The sequence below is a fragment of the Molossus molossus genome, unplaced genomic scaffold (genome assembly GCF_014108415.1).
Source record: "Molossus molossus isolate mMolMol1 unplaced genomic scaffold, mMolMol1.p scaffold_m16_p_20, whole genome shotgun sequence".
In the NCBI taxonomy this organism is placed as follows: Eukaryota; Metazoa; Chordata; class Mammalia; order Chiroptera; family Molossidae; genus Molossus; species Molossus molossus.
In genome coordinates this window covers 18,914,295-18,937,052 of record NW_023425356.1, presented here as the reverse complement: position 1 = coordinate 18,937,052, position 22,758 = coordinate 18,914,295, and the positions used below count along the sequence as shown (strand labels likewise).

General features: G+C 45.8%; 1 protein-coding gene across 1 annotated transcript in view; it reads right to left on the bottom strand.

Annotated features, from left to right (window-relative positions):
• SPAG17 (sperm associated antigen 17) overlaps nt 1-22,758 on the bottom strand; it is a 184,697-nt gene continuing 161,939 nt past the window's right edge. Inside the window, exons 39-48 of the mRNA XM_036273222.1 lie at nt 21,379-21,478; nt 20,622-20,669; nt 17,969-18,068; nt 16,671-16,773; nt 15,009-15,140; nt 10,175-10,311; nt 8,684-8,868; nt 6,434-6,494; nt 2,945-3,089; nt 1-140 (exon numbers count right to left, since the gene is read on the bottom strand). Of these exons, the coding sequence (XP_036129115.1) occupies nt 1-140; nt 2,945-3,089; nt 6,434-6,494; nt 8,684-8,868; nt 10,175-10,311; nt 15,009-15,140; nt 16,671-16,773; nt 17,969-18,068; nt 20,622-20,669; nt 21,379-21,478 (1,151 nt within the window). The remainder of the gene's footprint in view (nt 141-2,944; nt 3,090-6,433; nt 6,495-8,683; nt 8,869-10,174; nt 10,312-15,008; nt 15,141-16,670; nt 16,774-17,968; nt 18,069-20,621; nt 20,670-21,378; nt 21,479-22,758) is intronic.

The window sequence follows — 22,758 nt, the reverse complement described above, 5'->3', positions numbered from 1 at the left end:
CTACTCTGGAGAGACTTGACGGGACAAGAAGACTCCGAGATCAGAGGAGGGAACCATAGACGTTCTCTGGTCTGTGGGCTTTGCTTTTCTTTGGGGAAAATCTTGTAGTCTTTTATCATAATTGCTGCTTGTTAAAACTGGTACAATACACGTTAAGGACTATGATTTTCATTACCAAATGATTCGTATACACAAACTCTCATCATTTCAGAATTTGAACCTCTTCTCTAGCATCATTAGCTCAACCTTAGGTACTTTCCTGTCTAATGCAAATTTTACATGCTCAGGCTTAGGGGATGAAGGATGGATATTGATCTCTTAGAATTTCCTCCGTCCCCCTAGTGTATGTTTCTCTGCCTTTAGAGGAGCCGTCAATCACCATAACTAGGCCCCAAAACCTTATCAACAAACGATTTCATGGTTTTTTGGTGCAGAGGGGAACAGATGGGCTATGAACTATCATAGTCATCGGACGTAGATAAAGATCTAATAAAACTCTTTTCCCTGTCTATCTTTAATCCATAAGCAAGGAAATAGAAACTTCGACAGCATAAGTGCTGAGTGCTGTGATGGCGGTGTGATCAGGAGCAGGGATTCAGGAACTCAGATCAGCAGCTACTAACCTTGTGAGAGGATGGAAGGGGACCTAATTTTCAGAGGGGAAAACTGGATCTTTGGTTAATTTCCTTTTATCACTAAAGAAGAACCCTGTCACCAGTGCTTGCTTGTCTGTCTGTCTGTCTGTCTGTCTCTCTCTCTCTGTCTCACACACACATCACATTCCCAGTGAGGTCTTTCCTGACCACTCCATTTTATATTTTAGTTGCTCTTATCGGGGTGACATTAGTTAATAAAATTATATATGTTTCAGGTATACAATTCTACAGTACCTCATTTGCATATTGTGTGTCATCACCTCAAGTCTGCTCCCATCCCCATTTATCCCCCCTTTACCTCTACCTCCATTTTAAATTGCAAACCTCCTTAACAGTCCCTGTACCTCCCTTTCCTGCTTTATTTTCTCTGCATTGTACTTACCACATTACAGGCCATATTTCTCTGGGTACTGTCTGTCCTCCTGCTCGAGTGCAAGCTACATAGGGCAGGGATTTGTGTCCTTTCTGTTCATTGACCAGGGCCTAGAATACTGCCTGTACTACATCTTACTGTCATTATATTTGAGAGAATAAATGAGCAAATGAATTCAACTCCACTTCTGTTGAAATCAAAGTCATCTGTCACAAGTTCCTTGAATTTTTTCTTCCTCTTAGAATGGCTGGGTTTGTAGCCACCTTCACACTCTGTGCCCAGACTGACGCTTCAGCTCTGTTCTTGATCCTTCTCTCGCTGTCTTTTGGATGTTGCTGCTTCAGTTGCTTCCTGTCATCACATTTTCGGTGTCTGTCTTCCAATCCATTCTCTTCATCCTGCACACTAAGTCCACAGCAAACTGAAGCTCTCTGTGCTCTGCTGGGGACACCACATTTTCTTGCTCTTTGTTAGTAGTACATTCTCTTCAGTCTGCACACGCAGTATTTCTGCTTTCTGAACACCAATTGTTCTTTATCTTTTGCAACTTAGTGTTTGTCCCAACCATATCTTGTGGTCCTATTTAAATCTGAAATCTCTTTGACGTCACTAGCATCTGTCAACTATGTGCGGGTTTTCCTTTAAATCCTTTCTATGGCTTCTGCGGTATTTGATGGTTTTCTGTTTGTTCTGTTTCCAGTGGCTCCACTTCTCTCTCCTGCTCCCTAGACAGACCCCAAACTTCTGTTCTTTTTTCATACCTTCATTCATCACCTCTAAGATGATGCTTAAACTGGTGTCTCCAGCTCTGACTCCAGCTGAGATCCAGTTCTGCATATCCATGATTCAGTGCCTGAGCCCTGGAGTTGAACTCTTCTGTCCTCTTCCTTCTATCAGTGGGTTCCCCTCCGATTTCACAGTTGTCCCTGCCAAATGTCTTTCATCCACATCCCTCTTCCGTGTCCACTGTTGCCACGCCATGCAGCCTTCCCACTGTTCCCTGCACATCCACTCACTCTTCTCCTTCAGCACTCCCTGCCCAGCAACACTGGATCTGTTTCCATGGAAACTTCGTGATTATGTTCCCACTGCATCAGAAATCTTCAGTCATCCACTGTGTTGCTTATTTAATAACGTTTAAGCCAAGGATTCAAAATCTTCCACAACTTGATCCCAACCAACTTTCCCACAATATTTCCTATACTCCCCAAACTTGCATCAAATTGAACTTGATAATCCTCCCAAACCCCTGGAGTTTTCCTATTGCCATGGGTTTATTCCTTCTTTCTAGTTTAAGTCTCCTTTCATAAAAAGCTTTTTCATTCTATAAGACTCAAATATTAAATAGATATATGACTATAACACAAAGTATATGATTAATGTCATTGGAATACAAAATAATAGAGGAATCAAGTGTGAAGCCTTTCTGCTACTAAATTATGTAAGTCTTTTATAATAGAGTCCAATTTTATGTATTAAAAATATTTCATATAGTACCTTGCATATAATAGGTAATATCTATATGATATCTACAGGGGAGACACCCATATGAAGTATGTATGCTAGTTCAGCGAATATCCATTCAAACTTTACAATAAGAAGGTATCTCCTGTCTCTCAACAAGATTACAAGTTTTTTTGACAAAGACTTGCTTTTAAAAAAAAAGGAATTGCGATTGTCTGATACTCCACAGACACCAATAGCATTGGCATTGATTTGGCTACAGTGACTGCACAGTTCTGTGTGGCAGGCACCTTGCTGATGAGTGAAGACTCTGCTTTTAAAAATAGAATTAATGAAGTGATGGGGTGCAGGTGTGAGGGGGTGAGAAAATAACATTTTGACCTCCTGTTCTCCTGGCCCAAATGTCATCTTGCACTGCATATGACCACTCAGACTGGACTTCAAAGGATATTCGCTTCCACAGGTAAGAACAGGACGTCATGCTCGGTTACGATCTCGATGTTGTGAGAGACGTGTGTGGATCCCGTGGCACCGTCTGCGCCCACGGCCATGGCAAATAGCTCCACTTTCAGGTCCACCTGCAAACCAGCCGCCACCTGTGCGACACAGCGGAGCTTGAGAATCAGACATATCTGAGTTCACGTTTTGGTTTTCACACCAACGTGGGCAGGCACCAACTGAAACTCTAATCTGGTTTCCTCGTCTCTAAATTTGACACGAATGACTACTCACTGTGACAGCATTTAGAAGAAGTACTTCACAGACTAGTGGCAGAATTTCATTTAGTAAATGGGCCCCAGGATCAGCTGTTGAAAAGAAAACCCGGTGCTATTTAAGAAGAGGCATGAGGGAACTAAATGCCAGGGTGCAGGAGGTGGCACCGAAGGCAACTTTTATCATGCCCACAATGTGCCAGCTCTTGAATGTCAGTAGTGAGTTCTGTCTGTCAGCACCTTGCAGATAAAGATGCATTCGATCTAAGACAAACAGATTTAGGACTGGGTGAATCTCACAGCTGCTAGTATTCCTTGTGTAGGACCTGTGACGTGGCAGAGCCAGCAGAGGGAGACAGAACGAGTTTAAATGCTGAAGGGCTTAGGTCTGAAAGCTACATGGAAGAGGTTTGTACCTACACAGAGGAAAGCTGATGCGTAACGAAGAAGAAGCAGGGAGGAGTGGGCTTCTCGCCTTGTTCCTTGAAATTAACACTATCCAGGAAACAGAGAGTTGTTTGTGTTTGTAAGCTGCCTCTCCAGGGGCGGGTTAAGAAGCAGACTTGAGAACAGTTATCTGGAAAAAATAAGTCAGAAACTACTACATGGAAAGCAATTAGATGCAAATAATTTTTTCTTCCATGTAGTTTTAGTAATAATAAATTGAAAAATGTTTCAGTTTTTTCAACAATGTGCCTGTGAATGTCGGTCCTGGAAGGGATCCAGGAGCTCTGTTTCTGAGGATCGGGCTCTCGGCCTCCAAGCCCAACAATCCGAGCGGAGCTGGGAATGAGGACTTCTGCATGAGGAGGCTGGAATGCGGCCACCACAAGGCTCACCCATGCTTTGAGCATATTCATTTAGTATTGGCAACCCACCAAGCTGAACAGTGGCCAGATTTACATATGGAGAAGTCTATAGATTATGTATTTGCCGGAGCCAAAACCTACCGTCAAAAAGAAAAAGAAAAACTGGAAAAAACTAACAGTATAGAGTGAGCTTCAAAGAATACATGCTGGGTTTTTAGTACCTATGAAAGTTGATCCAACAGTCACTTTGGCATTTGGCATAATCCCTACTTTAAATGAAAAAGATTTGCTAACTTCCCAGAATGGTGGAAGAAGAGCTTGCTTTGGTTTGGTTTTGCTTTGTGTTGTGAAGATTCTGAAATCTTGATGATGTTAAATTGCTTTGGAGAGAGACTCATGAATTAGTGGATCTAATCCCTGAAAGTAGTTCTGTTTGGAATTGCATTCTGCATACTACTGTGTCACAGACCATAACATGTTAGAGCTGGAAGAGGGCTGAGAAACGATCTGGCCTGAGCTCCGTTTACAGCTGAGGAAAACAAGGTGCACGGGTTAATTAGCTGACATCACTGAGCTGCTTGGTTGCACAGTCATGACAAGAAGCCAAGTGACTTTGCGTTAAACCAAGCACACCCTCTAAGTCAACATGTAACAACTTAGGACTCGGGACTCAGTGAGCCCTGTGTGCTGGCCTTGGGACTGGATGCCCTCGTTCAGTGCTCCCGTGAGCCTGTGCCTGTGCCCACCTGTGACCCACGGTTCAGGTACCTACCAGACGGCCTCACTTCCTTCTGTCCTCAGTCACACACCTCAAGTGCCCACCTCGTGCTCGGCTCTGGGAGCTCCTTTCACGTCCCACTCATTTTAACATCCCTGTAGCCCGCACTCTCAGGGGCCTGATGGAGGAACTCGGGTTGTTGGGTGCAGTGAAAGGAATATTAGAGCAGCAGGTGGTGCACTGACCAAGAAATGTATATGACGACTTATAAATGTGATTTTATTTTAGTTTGAAACAAACTTTCATGTCACACTAAGTTTCTGAAATATAATTTAAAGTAAGTGGCAGTATCATCAAATCATTAAACAAGTGTTGGCGAGGGTGTGGAGAAAGGGGGACCCTAGTACACTGCTGGTGGGAATGCAGACTGGTGCAGCCACTATGGAAAACAATATGGTGTTACCTCAAAAAGTTGAAAATGGAACTGCCATTTGATCCAGTGATTCCACTTCTAGGAATATACCCTAAGAAGCCTGAAACACCAATCAGAAAGAATATATGTACCCCCATGTTCATAGCAGCACTATTTACAATAGCTAAGATCTGGAAACAGCCCAAGTGTCCATCAGTAGATGAGTGGATAAAAAAGTTGTGGTACATATACACAGTGGAATACTATGCAGCTGTAAGAAAGAAAGATCTCTTATTTTTTGAGATGACATGGAGGGTCCTGGAGAGTATTATGCTAATTGAAATAAGCCAATCAGACAAATATCACATTTCACTTATTTGTGAAATGTAATGAACAGTATAAGCTGGTGAACAAAATAGTCCTGGTGACACAGAAGTAGGGTACAGACTGACAAACCTCAGAAGGGGCTGGGGTGGAGGGAGGGAAGAGATAAACCACAGAACTTATATGCATGTATGCGTAACCAATGGGCACAGACAACAATGCAGGGGGGATCAGGAGGAGGGTGTCAATGGGGTAAAAAGGAGAAACGTCTGCAACAAAAATAAGTTAATAAAAATTGAAAAATATCACAACAAACAAAAAAATAAAGTAAGTGGCAATATATAGGTTTTATACTAAGCATCCCATTTTGGGGAATGTATCAAATAAAGTCAGAACAGGTTGGCATTTTAATGTGTATTTTTGAAAGATCTTTGGAGAAATGAGGCAGCTGATGAATTTAGTATACTATTTGTTAGTTTATAAAATAATATACTTATTAATATTCTTAATATTCTCTGGCAAATACCAAGAGAACAAATCATATTTACATAAAATTATAAAGAATAGAATATTTCTTTTTACAAAGGACTTTTCACTGTGCAGAAGGATGTCTTTAGGTAATCAGCTTCCCAAGAGCATGTTAAATCATATTTAATTATTGCAAAGGTGTTTTTCATACGACTATCCAGAACGCTAGTATTGAGACAAGTGAGGTGATCTCCAGAAATGTTTCCCTAGCTGGAAGTGTAACTGTTTGCACACGGGATGTGTTGTGGTTGTGACGTGAAGTGTCATCGAGCACACGCTGCGCCAGTGCCGGGGTCCTTTGTGTGCTAGATGAGTTAGCCTTCCGCATAGTTTAGACCGAACGGGCAGAATGACTGAAGAGCCCCCTTCACTGGAAACATACCTGTACACATTCACGTGGACACACAGACACACAGTGGGTTACACACAGACTTACAGGCCCAGGTTTGTAGGTCACTTTCAGTCCTGTGCTGGGTGGCGGCTGCTTGACCTTAAACCTGTCAGGCAGAGAGGCGGGAATAAATTTATGCCATAATGAAAAACACAGTGAACGAACTGGGCTATTAGAAAATCAGGAAGGTGTTAATATTCACACCGCCAGAGCATGGGGTCTGTGCCATTAGAAAAGCAACCTAATATTCAATTGGGAGAAGACTCCGGGGCCCATTTCACAACGGCCTTTCAGCAGCGTCAGACAGACAGCCGAGTTCCAGCCCTTTGCTACGGATGCCAGCGGGCTGCGAGCAGCGGCGGGCAGAGCTGCCGATGTGCGGCTGTTGCGTGCGTTGCAGCGAGGCCGCCAGCGTGCACCCAGACGCTGGCTGCCAGACCGTCCGCTGGAGAAGAGGGCTCCTTCGGAGAGCAGTGGAGCGCGGGAGCCAGTCTTCCTCTGTTGTGGTGAGGGGTTTGCACGTTTAGGGAGAAGGGACCCAGGAGTTGGAGAACTTGAAAAGCCCTCTGCTCACAAGTGGTGCCCATTGGCCCCTTTCCCTTTTTTGTGGTGTGTGGGTTCCGCCTGAAGGTTGGAGGCCTGGAGCAGATTCAAATGCGGAGGAAGCCCACCTCCTCCTCTGTCCTCACCCTGCCCCTGCGACCATCAACTTTGTTGTCTGCCCTTTAGTGGCTAAATGTAACAGACCAAGGAGTAAAATCTCTAAAAGTCTATACTGAACAGATGGGGTTCGCACAGATGAGTTGTATTAGTTTGAGGTTGACTTTCTATTCCCACCCACTCTCTTGTTGGCAGCAACTTAATAAAACCAATAATGTCTGGTCTGGTGGGCTGGGTCCCTCTCAGGTTGTTTCTGAGGAAGCAGCAGCATTCCTGAAGTGGGGGGTTGGCCTCAACTGAAGCGGGACAGTCATCTTTGAAATCAGATGCTCCTGCAGCTAGCTTTCCTCCATGTATTTCCAAACCTGAGTCCAGAGTCACAACCATTCTTTATTTATTTTATCATTTATTTATTGGTATGTGCCCCTAGTTGCTAGGGCCTAGTGGGAACTGAACCCGGGACTCTCTGGTCCGCAGGCCAACGCTCCAACCACTGAGCCAAACCAGCCAGGGCTTCACAACCATTCTTAAAGGACTTGCCACTCACACTGAGAATAACTGCAATTGAAATAAACATTCCATTTTTATAGGGGAACCTCTTCCCCCCTTCCACGTTAGGCTTAAGTTTAAGTCAAAATGGAATAGGGCAATGTTGTCTTTGGGAGTTGTCTTAGTACAGATACGTGGTACACTGAACCAATGGGAAGGAGCCCACCCCCACAGGAATCAGTGACAGCAGCTGTGTTGGTAGTGAGCTGCCTCCGGAGCTAGTTGGTACCCAGGAGCCAGGCCTCGCCTTGCTCTCCCGCCTACGAGCCTTAATGCGAGGGACATAAGAGACGGCTCGGGCGATGGGCGCACGATGCAGTCGATGTTTTATTGAGTTTGTACCCTTGAAACCTATATGGTTTTGCAAACCTACACCACCACAATAAATCCATTTATTTAAAAAAGTGTTACTCAATTTGTTCATATGTAATGGCCTCTACAAGCTCTAAAATTCTCTTGGTCTTGCTGTGGAAACGAAGGACTGACTTCTTGTCACTGAGTGCCAGACACAGTGTGTTCTCAACGGTACAGACTGAGTTAAGATACTTGTTATCAAGTCTAAGTCAGAATTTTAGAGCCAAAATGACCCTAATGATTCAGGTTAAATTTTTTCCTTTTTGGTTCCATTATACAGAAGTAATGTAATTAAAATAATGCTTAGATCATAAAGTAAAAACATGTCAGCTGGTACCATAGTTGGTGGTAGATTTGAAAAGTAGATATTCAAATTTTATGTATTAATTATTGTTACTGGTACAGGCTTTTGTTTATTTGTTTTTTGTTTTGCTAGAGCAGATCAGGCCTGGAGTTGCTTCTACCAAAGTATAAATAATGATTAATAGGAGGGCAAAGAAGTACCTACAAATTGTTGAGGCTTGATAAATATTGATTTGTTGAAGAATGAATGAATCAGTGTCAATGAACAGAAGAATTAGCAAGTAAATGAGTGAATGAAGGATGTGGAAATCCAAGAGTCAGAATGTAATTACAGTTCAATTCAATAAACACTTGCTGATGTAGGAAGTCAAAGACAAGCCACAGAATAGGGGGAGGTGACCTGAGCAGACATTGGTGCCTCAGCCTTACCTGCAGAAATCCACTCCGACGTTCTTGAGCTTGACAGTGGTTTCGTAGGTGTGCCCTTCTTTAAGCACCCCAAACTGCACTGACGGAGGGAGAAGATGGAATCCAAAAGGGGATGAATTGGGGTGATTAATGGCAGCCGATGCAAGAGAGGATGTTTTCACTCTTCCTCCAACAGAATCTTGCACCTTTACATTAAGGAAAAAGTAATAACATGAAATAAAGTGGTTCTATTTTGAGTTCCCAAGATGAGAAAAAGGCTCTGTTTCCAGAAAAAAATAACTGCTTGTCTCAGGGAGGAAATGAATATTTACCATCTCATGTAATCTTTACACACAACACCATTGTAAGCAAGTATTTTAGGCTTTGTTTTGAGGCTAAAGAAGCTCAAGTTTAGAGAACTGAAAGACAGATCATTTGTTCAAGTGGTAAGTGGCAAAGTTTCACGCTCAAGTCAGCCTGAAACTGAAGTCTGAGCTCTTTCCTCTGTGCCAGTGATGATCAAACCTCGGCTCCATCAGAACCACCTGAAGGACTTGCCAAGACTCGCATGGTTGACTCCATCCTCCGAGTTCCTCTGTCAGTAAATCTGGGATGGGATCCATGAATCTGCATTTATAACAAGGTTTCAGGGGTTGCCGGTGCTGCCGGTTCAGGCGATCGGGAACCACTGCCCTGTGCCCTTGGTATTCCTCGGATCCGCAGCCCTGACTTTCCTGGGACTTTGTCAGAACTGCTGAATCTCAGCCTCCCAAACCAGACCCAGTGAGTCAGAATCTGTATTTTAACAAGATCTGTGGGTAACCTGTGTGCACACTGAAGTTCGAGAAGCACCCCTAGCGCACGTCAGTATATATGTTGCAACACATTCTGTGATGGCAGTGGGCTTGGGGCCAGGAAAGTATCAACGGGTAACATCAAAAGGTGTCTGGTGGGCTCCAGAAGGCTTCCCAGCAGAGCTGAGGTGGGATCTGAATCTTTGAGGCTCTGAGGAGGGAAGGAGCTGATGCTGTTAAAGAACTAAGAACTAAAGAACTAAAACCCCACAGTGGCTGAAGTACAGTGAGTTTGGGTGAGCCAGGAAGCAAATGGGGCTGTGCTTGTGGTCATGCTAAGGCATCTGGATTGTGTCCTAAGAGTCGTGAGAGGGGTGGCCGATGACCCTCCGCCAGCAGTGTGCATGTAAAACCAGCTCTCTGCAAAGAACCTCATCAACAGCTTTTGTCGATTTCTGTGGTGTGAGAACTCCCAGCCGAGCCGGGCTGATCTCCAGCTACCGATGGTTTAATGGCTGGCTCATGAAGTTCCTCCAGTGAGCCTGTGAGCTGGCTCAGCAGAGCCCTGACTCCGTTCCTCCCTGTGACCTGGAGGCCTTCGTGGTGAGCTGGTACGTACAGTGAACAGCAGCACCCAGTGGCTGGCCATCGTAACTCCAAGCCAGGTTGACATGAAATGCTGCTTGGCTCTGGGACTTGGTCGCCATGTCTGGTTTACCTGTGTGAGAGGTAGAGACTGGGGCTTGGTACTCAGCAGGTAGTGAGGCAACTTCACTTTCTCCTTCCTCGCTTGCCCTGCGACATCCTGCAGCAGCGACTGGGTTGGGATCTTCACGGACATGCACGACTCTGGCTCTGCTGGAGAGAGAGCTGAAATGACCACATGGACACTTATTCAAAGACATTCAGGGTCAGCCCAGGGTATAAAGTACATTAACTTGGGAAACTTCTTTCCCTTTTCAAGAGCTTAAAGGAACAAAAAGGCTTTGTTAATTCTGATGTTGTTTCTGTACATTTTACAAAGAGATTTTACCAATGTTGGTCCTCACACCAACTCGATGAGATGGGCAGGGCAGATCGCCTTTTATAAATAAATGATTCTAAGAAGCTGAGTGACTTGCTTCGATGCACTGAATTTATACGGAGATCTGCAGGGCTCTTTCCACTGACTCAACGAGGTGCAATACAATCAAACACCGATTCTGAAAGATTTCTTCAAACTAATGAGGGTAAAATCTTGAAAACTTCTTTGGTTCAAGTACTATATTTATAGTTCTAAAAAGTGTTAATAATTATAGGTAAGTCGAGCCAGGGAATTAAGTCCTCAGATCATTAAATTTGGTGAGGAGAACGAAATACAGGGAGTGGCAGCAATGTCTATTTCTCCAGATATCCAGGTGATTGAAAAAGAATTGTGTTTTAGATCATCATATTTAAAAATACTTTTTCTCGCTCAAAATTCATCAGGACAGGAAAGGGGCCGATATTTGAGTGTCCACTTGTCTGCAGGCAAGCACCACAGGCGTATTTTACAAACAGCATCTCACTTATTAAACCCTCTGAGCTGAGGCTCGTGGTAGCGATAGACTGTGTGTGCTCAGCTCTGTCCCCATCGCCCCTCCACACCGACTCCCTACCACATACATTTCCGGGGCCACGACAGCCCTGCACCCAGCCGTGAGGACAGTACATGAGCCAGGCAAAGCCAACACGGGCCCTTCACCGGAATATTCCCACCGAAGCTGACGGATAAGGCCATCTTGCCAACTGGGTTATGGGATCAGAACCTTGGACCTTCATCGTCATGGGCATGGCCTGCCCTTTGTAGAAGAGGATAAAACCGAGCCGGACGAGTAGGGACAGGGCAAAATGGAGGCAGGGAGGATGCCCAGGGAGACGGGCAATCACACATTCCTGCAGAGCTGGGTGCCCGCCCCCGTCGTCCCTGGGCCGGCACCATCTCCACCTTCTGTGGTTTAGTTTTAGCACCAAACAAACCCTGCCCACTTGGTGGTGGTTCACTGAGTTTGAGTTTCAGTCCTCTCAGTTACCAACCAAAGAGACCTGACTAATAAAACAAGCATCTCTTTTACAGATGAGGAAAGTAAAGTAAATAACTTGTCCAAGACACTGAAGAACTGTCAGGGCTGGAATATACACCTAAGGGTGTCAGACTCCACAAGGAACATGCTCCTTTTACTGGTTGAGAGAGGGGGGAACATATATATTGGTCTCTGCTCACCATTCATGGGACAGAGCACCTAGGACCCTTGTGATGTCCTAAGTGGTGGGAGCCTGGCATCATCTTTTGTTCCAATGTTTGTTCTTTGACCCAGGGTCCTGACACAGGGCTCCTGGCTTCTAAATCCCTTGGAATTTCCTGGGTGACAGGAGTGTCTTGGTCTAATGAGGTGGCCGTAGCTGGGTTCCTGGACAGCTTCAAGATGGGGGCCGTTCACCAGAAAGACCAAGCCACGATCAGAAGCTTGGAACGGTCAGCTCCACCCCACCCTCTGAGTTAACGAAGTCATGTCTGATGAAGCCTCCATAAAAATCCTGCCGTGCAAGGTTTGGAGAGCTTTTGGGTTGGTGATAATCTCCGTGCAGAGAGGGCGGACACCCGGCTCCACGGGGACAGAGGCTCCTGTGCTGGGCCCTTCCGGGCTCACCTGTGTACCTCTTCATCTTCACCTGGGCCCTTCATAATACATGAGTTAACAATGTACGAGTTCTGTGAGCTTTTCTAAAAATTATCGGACTAGAAGGGGGATGGGAACCCCAATGTATAGCTGGTCAGTCAGAAGCACAGTGACAACCTGGACTTGTGATTGGCATCTGCAGTGAGGGGACAGCCTTAGGAGACAGGCCTTAACCTGTAGGGTCAGTGCTGACGCTGGTTGGTGTCGGAGTTGATCTGAACTGGGGGCATCTGGCTGGCGCCGCACAGTACCTCGGTATGAGGAAAAATCCACACACGGCTGGCCACAAACGTGTTCTGTAGCAGTAACGGGTTTTCCTACACAACTCCCCACGGTGTCCCAAATCCACCTGCATCGTAATCTGGGCTGATTCGGGAAAAAGAGAGATTCCCAGGCCACATGCCATACAAGCTGATTCCAGACCGAACAGAGTCAGAATCTCTGGGGATGGAGCTCGGTGAGCAGTGTTGAGTGGCGACCCTGTGACCGAGCGATGCCCGCAGTGTCCCGTCCTCACCGTCCTGCTCGCTCCTGTAGACTCAGGCCTCGGCTTCTCGTTTCAAGTCAACACTTCCTCTTCTCGTGCTGCTTTCTATTTCACTAGTCTAATGGGTGCTAATTAATTGCACGTACTGTTAACAGTAAATGCTGACACAGAATTCGTCGTGTGCCAGGCACTGCTCTGAGCATTTTACAGGAACGAATCGAACCCTCACGGCCCTGTGATGTGTATTTCGTTACGACTCCCCTTTACGGAGGGGTTCTCCAGTGTGCCCATGTTCTTAGTGGTTCTGTTAGGAGCCAGGGAGAGGCTGCCTCTTGGTGAGCTCTGAGCCCCGCTGTTACCCCACAAAGCCTGCCCAGGGTTTGGGCAGGAACTGGAGTTGGAGGAGGGAGCACCTGACGGGCTTGGAGCAGAGAATGGTCACCAGCTGACACAGTGGCCATGTGAGCAGCTAGGACGGTCCCACCAGTGGTGTCACCTGCTATGACCTGGGCCACCTGAAGAGCCTGTGATGGCGCCCTGTCAGTGCTCAGGCAGACTGTCGCATGTCCTCTCAGTACTTGTTTCGAGTCCTCTCAGGACTTCACGTTCCCTGCCGGTGGACACATCTCCTCCCGCCGACTCGGCTGGCCACAGGCTGTGCTGGGACCGGGGAGGTGGTGAGCAGCAGCACGGGGTCCGCTCCTCTCCAGCTCTGAGCCTCTGCCAGCCGGTGGCAGCGCCTTCCGGGCACCCAGACCACACCTGACCTCACCTGCAGCCGGCGGCTGCTGGCAGAAGTTTAGCCACGGCCTCTCAGGAGAAAACTTGCCGCGTTTGCACATGTCGCAGACTTGCTGATTTCTCCCACGGCTGCCTCAAGCCCTCAACCTGGGGTCACAGTGTGGAGCTGGGCCGAGATGAGCGCAGACACATCCTGGACCTCGTTCTGACCCCAGCGTGTCCTGGCAAGTATGTTTTTATTTTACAAAATCCAAACCTTCTCCAGCTGACTCTATTGTTTTCTAAACATTGTCTCGTGCTGTTGCTAAATACGAACATTCTTGATCTACTTACGCTGGTTTCCTGTTCATTCATTTCTACCTTCAGGCTTTTGAACACATTTTTTTCTCAGTAAAAGGAGGGTTGTCCGAGGCGATCCAGTCTCGTGTCTTAAAATCTATGAAATTCTACTTGTTCTTCAAGACCACCTCTCTCCTACAGCTATCCCCACTGCTTGCATTCCTCTCTTTTTACTCTGAACTTCTTAAAACATTGCTGTTTGTGTGAAAATCAGTTTGCTTCTTATAGTGGAGTCACATTACTGGGTCTTGTCTCAAGTATCTCAGAGTCCAGGGGAGCAGTCGGTGACCTTCTTGCAAACTGGTCTGTTTCCTCCTTCAAAAACTCCCTTTCCCTGGCCGCTCGTGCCTCCAAGTTGTCACTCATCCCCTTGACTCACTGGAGACCCTGACTCCTTGGATGGCCTTCCACTCCCTCTCTGTTGGGGACATCACCCTGCCCTCTCTGATTCTCAATCATCCTGTTTCTTCATCTTTTCCTCTCTGCCTCAGAAACTCCAAGGTCGTACCTTTGACCTTGCCAACACCAATCATCTTACCACCTTCAAACTCTCGTTTCAACCTTCCCTCCAGATCACTACCTCCTATTCCTCTAGCTTATTAATTTATCATATTTAACAAGCCACTGTTGCCTTGGCTGGTTTGGTTCAGTGGTTAGAGCGTCGGCCCATGGACCAGAGAGTCCCGGGTTCGGTTCCCGCTAAGGGCACGTACCCCGGCCCCAGGTTTGGGTCGTGTGGGTGGCAGCCAGTCAATGTGTCTCTCTCACATCGATTATTCTCTCTCTCTTCCTTCCTCTCTATCTGAAGATAAATGCAAAAATGTCATCAAGTGAGGATAAAAAAATAAATAAAATGAAACACATGCCAAGGAAACCTGTAATACCCTTAAAAAATATATGTGTGTGTATATATATAAAATAAACAAGCCATTGTTTGACCTCACTGAGACCTCTAATGAAATGACCCTCATCTTAAACCATCGGTCATGTCCTCTTGCCTTGCTTTCCTGTCTCTCTGGAATGGATGATCTGTTCTGTCATTATATTCATTCCTTGGTGACCGGACTCACTCATCTTCCCAAACCCAACATACTAAGCGACCTGCCAACGTATCCATGCAGTGCTAAGAAGCCTTTCTAAGTTCCATAGCTCCAGACCCATGACACTCCAGGTTGTTTCTATAACCACCAACCACACCGTCAGCACCCAGTACCATCTCCCATACTCCAGAAAGGCATACTGTTCAGTTTTGAGAGACAATGAGATAAAACAAATGACTGCCATACCTGCGGAAGACTTTGTTACATTTTCAGTTTGCTTCTGGATAGCGGACTCCTTGATATTCACAAAACCCTCAAATTTTGGAAGATAAGATGTATCTGAGGAGTCCTGTCTTAAAACTTCTTTTGGCTGGGGATCTAGAAAACCCAAAACAAACATTATAGTGTGATATTCCAGACAATGGCACAGTGACACTAATGTTTGTGTTCTTCACCAAGAACAAGGTGCTCCCCTACCCCCCTTGAGAAAGACTAAGTAGAGGACAGCTGTCACGGGGCAGCGATGCTTCGTGTGACGCCACGTCCACCATGACCAAATGGGACAGTACCCGCAGGGATCGCAGTCCCTGGGACCTAGCTGGTTCTTTCTGGGCCTCATGATGACACAGCAGTAGTTACATTGATGGGTTATGAAGCAGAAGCCAAGTAATCTGGCCTACTTTTATCTGCAAGAGTAACTGAAATGTGATTTTTTTTTTAAATCCTTCCAATCTTAAATGTATTCATTACTGTGAACATGTAATCCTTTTTTTTAAATCCTTACCTGAAGGTATGTTTTTTATTGATTTGAGGGAGGGAGGGAGGGGAAGAAAGAAAGAGAGGGAAAAATTGGGGATCGAACTGGGATCGAACCCACAACCTAGGTATGTGCCCTGACCTTTTGGTGCATGGGACAATGCTCCAACCACTGAACCACTCGGTCAGGGCTGGACATGTAATTTTTTTTTTTTTCTTTTTTTTTATCCTCACCCGAGGATATTTTTCTATTTTTTGTACAGATAGAGTGGGAGAGAGAGAGAGAAAGGGAGAGAGAGAGAGAAACATCGACGTGAAGAGACACATCGAGTGGCTGCCACCCGCACGACCAACTAGGGCCGGGGACAAACTTGCAACCGAAGTACATGCCCTTAGCGGGAACCGAACCCGGGTCTCTCCGGACCGCAGGCCGACGCTCTAACCGCTGAGCCAAACTGGCCAGGGCGACATGTAATTTTTTTAGTTCAAATGCCTCTGTAAGGAATCACTGCGATGTGAAACACATTTAAATGAACATATCAAGGACCACCTTGTGTCTCTTATAATATAGAAGAATTTTTTTCTGAAGAGTCCAGGCCTGTTGTCTTAAGAAAATGGTCTCCATTCTGGATTTGTTTGTTTCCTGTTGATTACATTCAGGTTAAAGCTCCTTGGCAAGCATTCTCCTTTGTACACCTTGTATACTCCACTTCATACTGCATTGTATGAGAAAGCACCTGACCTAGGTTGTCTCTCAATTGGCAGAAATGTGATCACTAAAGTGGAAAATGCCATTTCTCTCCATTGTAAAAGGACACTGTCCCCCTTATAATTAGTAGGTAATATGTGAGGTGATGTTTGAGACCTGTGATTAACCTCTTCTCCAACAACCTCTCATTTCTCCCTTGTGTTTAAAATTAGCCAGGTCTTCTTAATGCTTTTAGGCAAACTTTAAGCAGATAGGATGACAACTAAATCTTGGTTACACCTGGGCTTCCCCGTATGCATCACAAGACTAACGTACTGGTCACAGCAGGCTGTGCCGCTCGCTGTAGCTAACACAAGGTGGTAGGAACGAGTCACGAGAGGCCACTGCTGGGCGTGGTTCGCTCATGCGCATCAGCAGGAACAGGAGCTACGTGAACACATTACCTGGGTGAAGAGCACCTGTGTTTTTTCCAGCTGTGTGGCTCGCAGCTTCACTTTTCTTTGTAAAAGGATGTAAGTTGTTGGAAAGGGTGTCCCGACGAGGAAAAAACAAAAGAATTATGTTAGACGTACACACGGCTGAAAGACAAGTGCCACGAGCATGTTAAATTGATGAGCATGCCCTGGCCGGTTTGGCTCAGCGATTAGAGTGTCGGCCTGCGGTCCAGAGAGACCCGGGTTCGGTTCCCGCTAAGGACAGTACCTCGGTTGCAGTTTGTCCCCGGCCCTGGTTGGGTCATGCGGGTGGCAGCCACTCAGTGTGTCCCTTTCACATCGATGTTTCTATCTCTCTCTCTGTCTCTCTCCTCCTCCCACTCTATCTGAACAAAATATAGAAAAGTGTCTTCGGGTAAGGATAAAAAAAAAAAATTGATGAGCAACAATCAAAGTCTCTTTTGTTAAGGTCCTGGAAATAACGCTGTGCAAACTAAAAGTTTCTCAAAAGACTTATTAACTCAATTCTAGCTTTTGTTAATTAGTTTCCTATCATTTCTTCTCAGGCAACCTCTGGTTAATAGTAGCATCTGGGCCCAGCTGGTGTGGCTCAGTGATTGAACATCGTCCCATGTACCAGGAGGTCAGGGCTCCATTCCCAGTCAGGGCACATGCCTGGGCTTGGGCTCCATCCCCAGTAGGGGGCGTGCAGGAGGCAGCCAACTGATGTGTCACTCTCATTGATGTTTCTCTCTCTCCCTCTCTCTGAAATCAATAAAAACATATTTTAAAAAATAATAGCATGTCGGTTTTCATAGAAACACGGGGAGTTCTGAACACATGAAAATATTCACTTTGCCTCAGAGTTTCAACGCTTCACAGAGGAGAGCATGCTCTGCCTCCACGGGCCCCTGAGAATGTAACAGCTGGTGCCCTCTCTGCAGCTGTGGGCAAATAATTTTAATGGGATAAAAACTTTAATGGAATAAAAATGGGACTTATCAGAGGATTCTCATCAATGGGGAGAATGTGACACAAAAAGGGCTCAGATAGATGGGATAAGGCAATGAATGGTGATAATGCAGGACGGGCAGGTGGAGGGGTAGAGAATGTCTACTTAGTAGAGAATGTCTACTTAGCCTTCTCTCACATGGGCCTGTGAGGATGTGTATTTGAAGGGTGTGGGTTAGTCAGTGGGTTTGCTGCAGGAAAAAAACATCAGGAAAGGTACTTTACATAGTAACATAAGCACCATATCAACTTTTAAAAAGACTGTTACTCGATTGTTGTTAATTGCATTCAATTACCTGAGATTGATGTGTCTTGTTCAATTTAGACTTGAAGTAGGGTGATATTATTTTGTTCCTAATTTTCATTAAATAATAGTTTGTGCGGTCAATTTCCCTCCTGGTGGATAGTTCCATAATTATGCAAAAGAAGACATAAAATATTTCAAAATGTTATTTGCTTGTGTTTTAGCTCTAAATCCCACAGAAAATGGGATCACTAACAGTAAAACTGGTAAGAATGAACTCATCAGACATTTTCTTGTCAATTTGTTTTGGTCTCTTTTCTGCTGCTTCTAGAATCAGTGATTTTTCCTACCTAATTTCCTTAGAAATTAGACTTTCATATAGGATAGAAAACAATTATGCCAGGTGGTAGTTTGGTTTTACAGTTGATCTCAAGAGACTAGAAACCACATGGTTTAAAAGCCAGCTAGATTCTACTTATTTGCATAATTTCAGTGGCAGTGGCAGCAAAAACAGAAACTTGAATAAAGGTTTATGAATAATGTGATCAGTGCTTACAAAATGGAATAATCCTGCTAGGTGTCTTTCCAATGTCGGAACCCCACATTGGGGAGGCAATGTACCAGCTGAAAACTACACTTCCCAGCCTCTGCATGTAGAGAGAGGTAAACTAAAGTCACTGAGTGGACTCCCGGTAGCTTCTGAAGAGGGCTAACTCAGCTGGAGGCTCTCCCTTTGTCCTGTCTCATCGCTCTTCCTGCCTCCTGAGATGTGGATGGAATAAATGGCTGCAGCTGCCGCAGTCATTCTGCAACCAGGAAGTAACCTGGAGGATGGGAATCATGTGCTAAAACGATGGAACAGATTTAAAAAAAAAAAAAGGAATCTGATGATGTGGCGCTGTCTACTTCTTTCTTATAAAAGCACTGGTTTGGGGGTTGTCTGTTAAATGTAGCTGTACCTAATCCTATCTGAAATCGTTTTCAATCTCAAGTGCTATTGCATGCCAGACACTTTGCAAAGTACTTTACATTTAATCTTACAATTATTCTGAGTTACCTTTTTTTTAATCTTTATTGTTGGAAGTATTATAGATGCCCCCCCCCATTGATCCCCTCCTCCCTGTTCCCCTCCCTCGAGTTACTATTATTATTCCCATTGTATTGGTGAAAAAATGAAGGTCTAGAGGAGTTATGTAACCTACCCTAAATCACTAAGTGGTAAGAAGTGAAGTCTGAATTAAAACCCAGGTCGCCTGCCTCCGAGCCCATCATCTTGATAAGTACACAGGCTGGTCAGCAATCAGTCCCCCACTGTACGAGCTGACCTTGGATATTAGGTGGTTCGATCCTTTTATAGATAAGCAAACTGAATTCCTGAAGTACATTTTACTGAAACAGAACAACCAGCCAGCACCACACAGCCTGTAAGGAATCGGATTGGAATAGGCCCCACGTCTGCTGCTCTAAGAACAGTGCTCCCTACACTGGATGGCCTCTCCAGAAATGCTGGCGGAATCGAAATACCATCTTATTTAAACTACTTGAATTTCTCATGAGAGTGCCTTATCTCTCTCGCCTCACCAGATTCGTCCATCAATGTATGGCAGTCCGCCTGTTGCCTGTCACTCTCTTAAAACTGTTCTCACAAAAGAAATCAATAAATCTTCCAACTGATAACTCTGAATTCCTCTTTTCATTCTCCTTCCTGACTCCCCCCAGCCCGACGCTAGGCGCTCACCCCCTGCTGCCTGGACACTGCCCTCCCTCCCTGGTCCCCAGTCCACTCTCATGCTGCCCACACCTGTCTTTCGTCAACACACATCTAGTTATGTGTTTCACATTCTTTTGAAAACCTTTCATTGGCTTGCTATTATTTATCTCTTGGTTACAACTGGAAATTTTAGTGTTTCGAACTTCTAAAAGATGTAAACGGATAACACATGTACATGTACACAATTCAAAAAGTGTGGAAGAGTATGTGATAAAAGTCTCCGTCTCGCATTGTCCCTGACACTCAAAGCCTCCTCCCCCACAGGCAGTCACTGTCACCAGTCCCTTGGAAATCCTCTCAGGGACATTCTTTCAGAAAACTGTATATACCTTACAGTTTGACCTTGTCTGTAGGGTGGGCCATGAGACCTAAGGTCTTATCTCCCCACTTCCCCAACACGTTCCACAAGGTAACCCAGACATTTGTATTGAGAAATATATTCACCCTGGGAGTCACTCTGGAGGGGAGCCATGTGAATGTGTACAGTAGTGCCGTATATATTACTGTATACTCAGTAAATTATCTGGCTTCCTCTGGGTACGGCCAGAGAGGTGGGGTTGGAACTGTCAGCCAGGACTAAAAGGAAACCGGAGCACGTAATGCTTCCAGCACATTCCTCATGGGAGTTACATGAATCTTTGAATGTTTATGACTATGCTCTACATTAAGTTCTAGATTATTTATCAGTAATTAAAATTACCAGAACACAGAGAGCTTTGTTATGAGAGGGAGAGGATCTAACTAATGGTCAAATGGGCACCCCCAAGAGATAAGGACATTGTCACACAGAGCCTGAATGACCACTTGACAGAAGAGACCCGGGGAACAGCAGGGAGCCTGGGTGGTGGGCCCTCCCAGCCCCTCCCACGCTAAGATCTGTGACCACAGAACGGGGCTTGTGCATGTGCTTGCGTGCACTCCAGGGGAGAAGTACCTCTTCTGAGCTATCTTTTCCTTCCAGCGCCGCACCGTCGCGATGTGCCTGTGTGGAAGGGGAGAGGGGTACGGTGAGTCCTGGCACTTCGCTGACTTTCCACACAGTAGCTCTTTCTCTCTTACCATAATTGGCCCATCTTAGGTCACTCAGTCCCCCACAAGGGAGCCTCATCGGCACCACAGGCCCGCCCAGATAACCTGGCTGCCTCTGGTTAAGTCCATGGGATACTCTACCTGCCTAAAAGCAAATTTCTCCTTTTTTCTAAAACATGCCCCCTTCCCAGCTGCCCTATTTTTGAAGTCATAACATAGGGCCTCACTGTCATTTTTCCTCCTGGTGTCCCAGGCATGCCTTCCATGACAGTTCTCCCAACCCGTCATGGCCTCTCCACGTGTCGACTTGTTTAGTGGCTGTGCCCGGTGCTACCCTACAAGCTCCACGGCAGCACTGGCCAAGTGATGCTCCATACCACTCTACGTCCAGCTCTCAGCATGAAGCTCTCCCACGTGCGCACGCCTCAGTGTTCATTTGGATCAGTGAGGAATCAACAAGTGCACGTGCTTGCTGATAAAGGGGGGCAACGCTCTCAGCCGACAAACAGTAACAGGAAAGCCACCCCTGTATGATAAATTCACAGCATGGCAGATGGAAGCCTGAGTACTCCTGGGTGCGGTCCCCCACAGTTACGACACCCACATCGCTCCCTTCTGCAACCAGGGTGTGCTAACTGGAGCCCGTGACTGGATTAGCTTACTTCCACCTCTTTTCCGAGAGGTCCGTGTCCAGTGTTTCCGGCAGACGTTCCGGAGGAGTGGCCAAAGACTGCTGGTACAGATCGATTAGGTGGGCTGCAACTTTCAAAACAGATGCATTTAACTTTACGACACCACAAGGAATCCCAGAGACTCATTTGCAGTCCTTTCTAAGAGCCTATCTTTAATCCATCAAGTGTTGACTAGAGTTTCCACCATCAATTTGTAATACAACAGTAAACGTTTATGCAGCAGCCCGCTAGAGGACGAAGTGGGAAATAGAGCGACACATTGTTAGGAGAATCAGTGTCTGCCTAACTGAACATCTTTGTATCTGAAGCACCAAAATTGAAAACAATTACTCATTAGCCCGGCCGGTGTGGCTCAGTGGTGGAACATTGACACATGCGCCAAGTGGTTGCTGGTTGATTCCCTGGGCCCGATCCCCAGTGGGGGGCATGCAGGAGGCGGCCAATCAATGTTCTCTCTCATTGATGTTTCTATCTCTCTGTCTCCCTTCCTCTCTCTCAAAAATCAATAAAGAAAATAAAACTTAAAAAAATAAAAATAAAACAATTACTCATTTTATTGAAGTTTTTGTTTTTGTTTTTTCCCCCAAAAAAACACAAGGATCTAAATCTAAGGATATGAATGTAATGCAATGGTTTTTTTTTATAATTTGGGAAGTGAGTCTCAGAGTTTATTCCACAGATCATGGTCTTGGTGGGATGCTAATATTAAAAAAAGAAACAAGCACCCTAGCCAGTTTGGGTGAGTGGTTAGAGCATCGGCCCATGGACCAAGGATTTGTGGGTTTGATTCTGGTCAAGGGCACGTACCTTGGTTGCGGTTCCCCCCGGCTCTGGTCATCCCCGGCCCTGGTCAGGGTCGTGTGGCAGGCAATAAGTTGATGTGTCTCTCTCACATCAATGTTTCTCTCCCCCTCTCTATCTGAAGATAAATGGAAAAATATCCTGGGGTGAGGGTTAAAGTAAAAAAAAGAAAAACACAAGGTTTCATGGTTAGATGGGCTTGGGAAACACGGCTCACACAAGATGAACTGCTTCATTGCCGTGGGATCTCCGCATCGTCCTGGGCTACGTGCCTGAGGCTCGCGGAGATCCCGAGGTGGTCCGAGGCCAGTGTTTGAGGACACACTGTGGGAGCCTGGGCAGGATCACCACTGCAGTGTGTCAGCGCAGCGGCACCTGTGCAGACCCTGCCTGGCTCCTGCATCTAGTTGTCAGTTTGTATGTTTGAAACATATTTTTAATTTGTCCTTCACTGTAGGACAACCTACCCATTTACCTCTCTGGTGACTCTTCCCTCAAGCCAGAGGTTAGAAATTCAAATGCCACAAGGGGGGAGGGAGGACTACTACA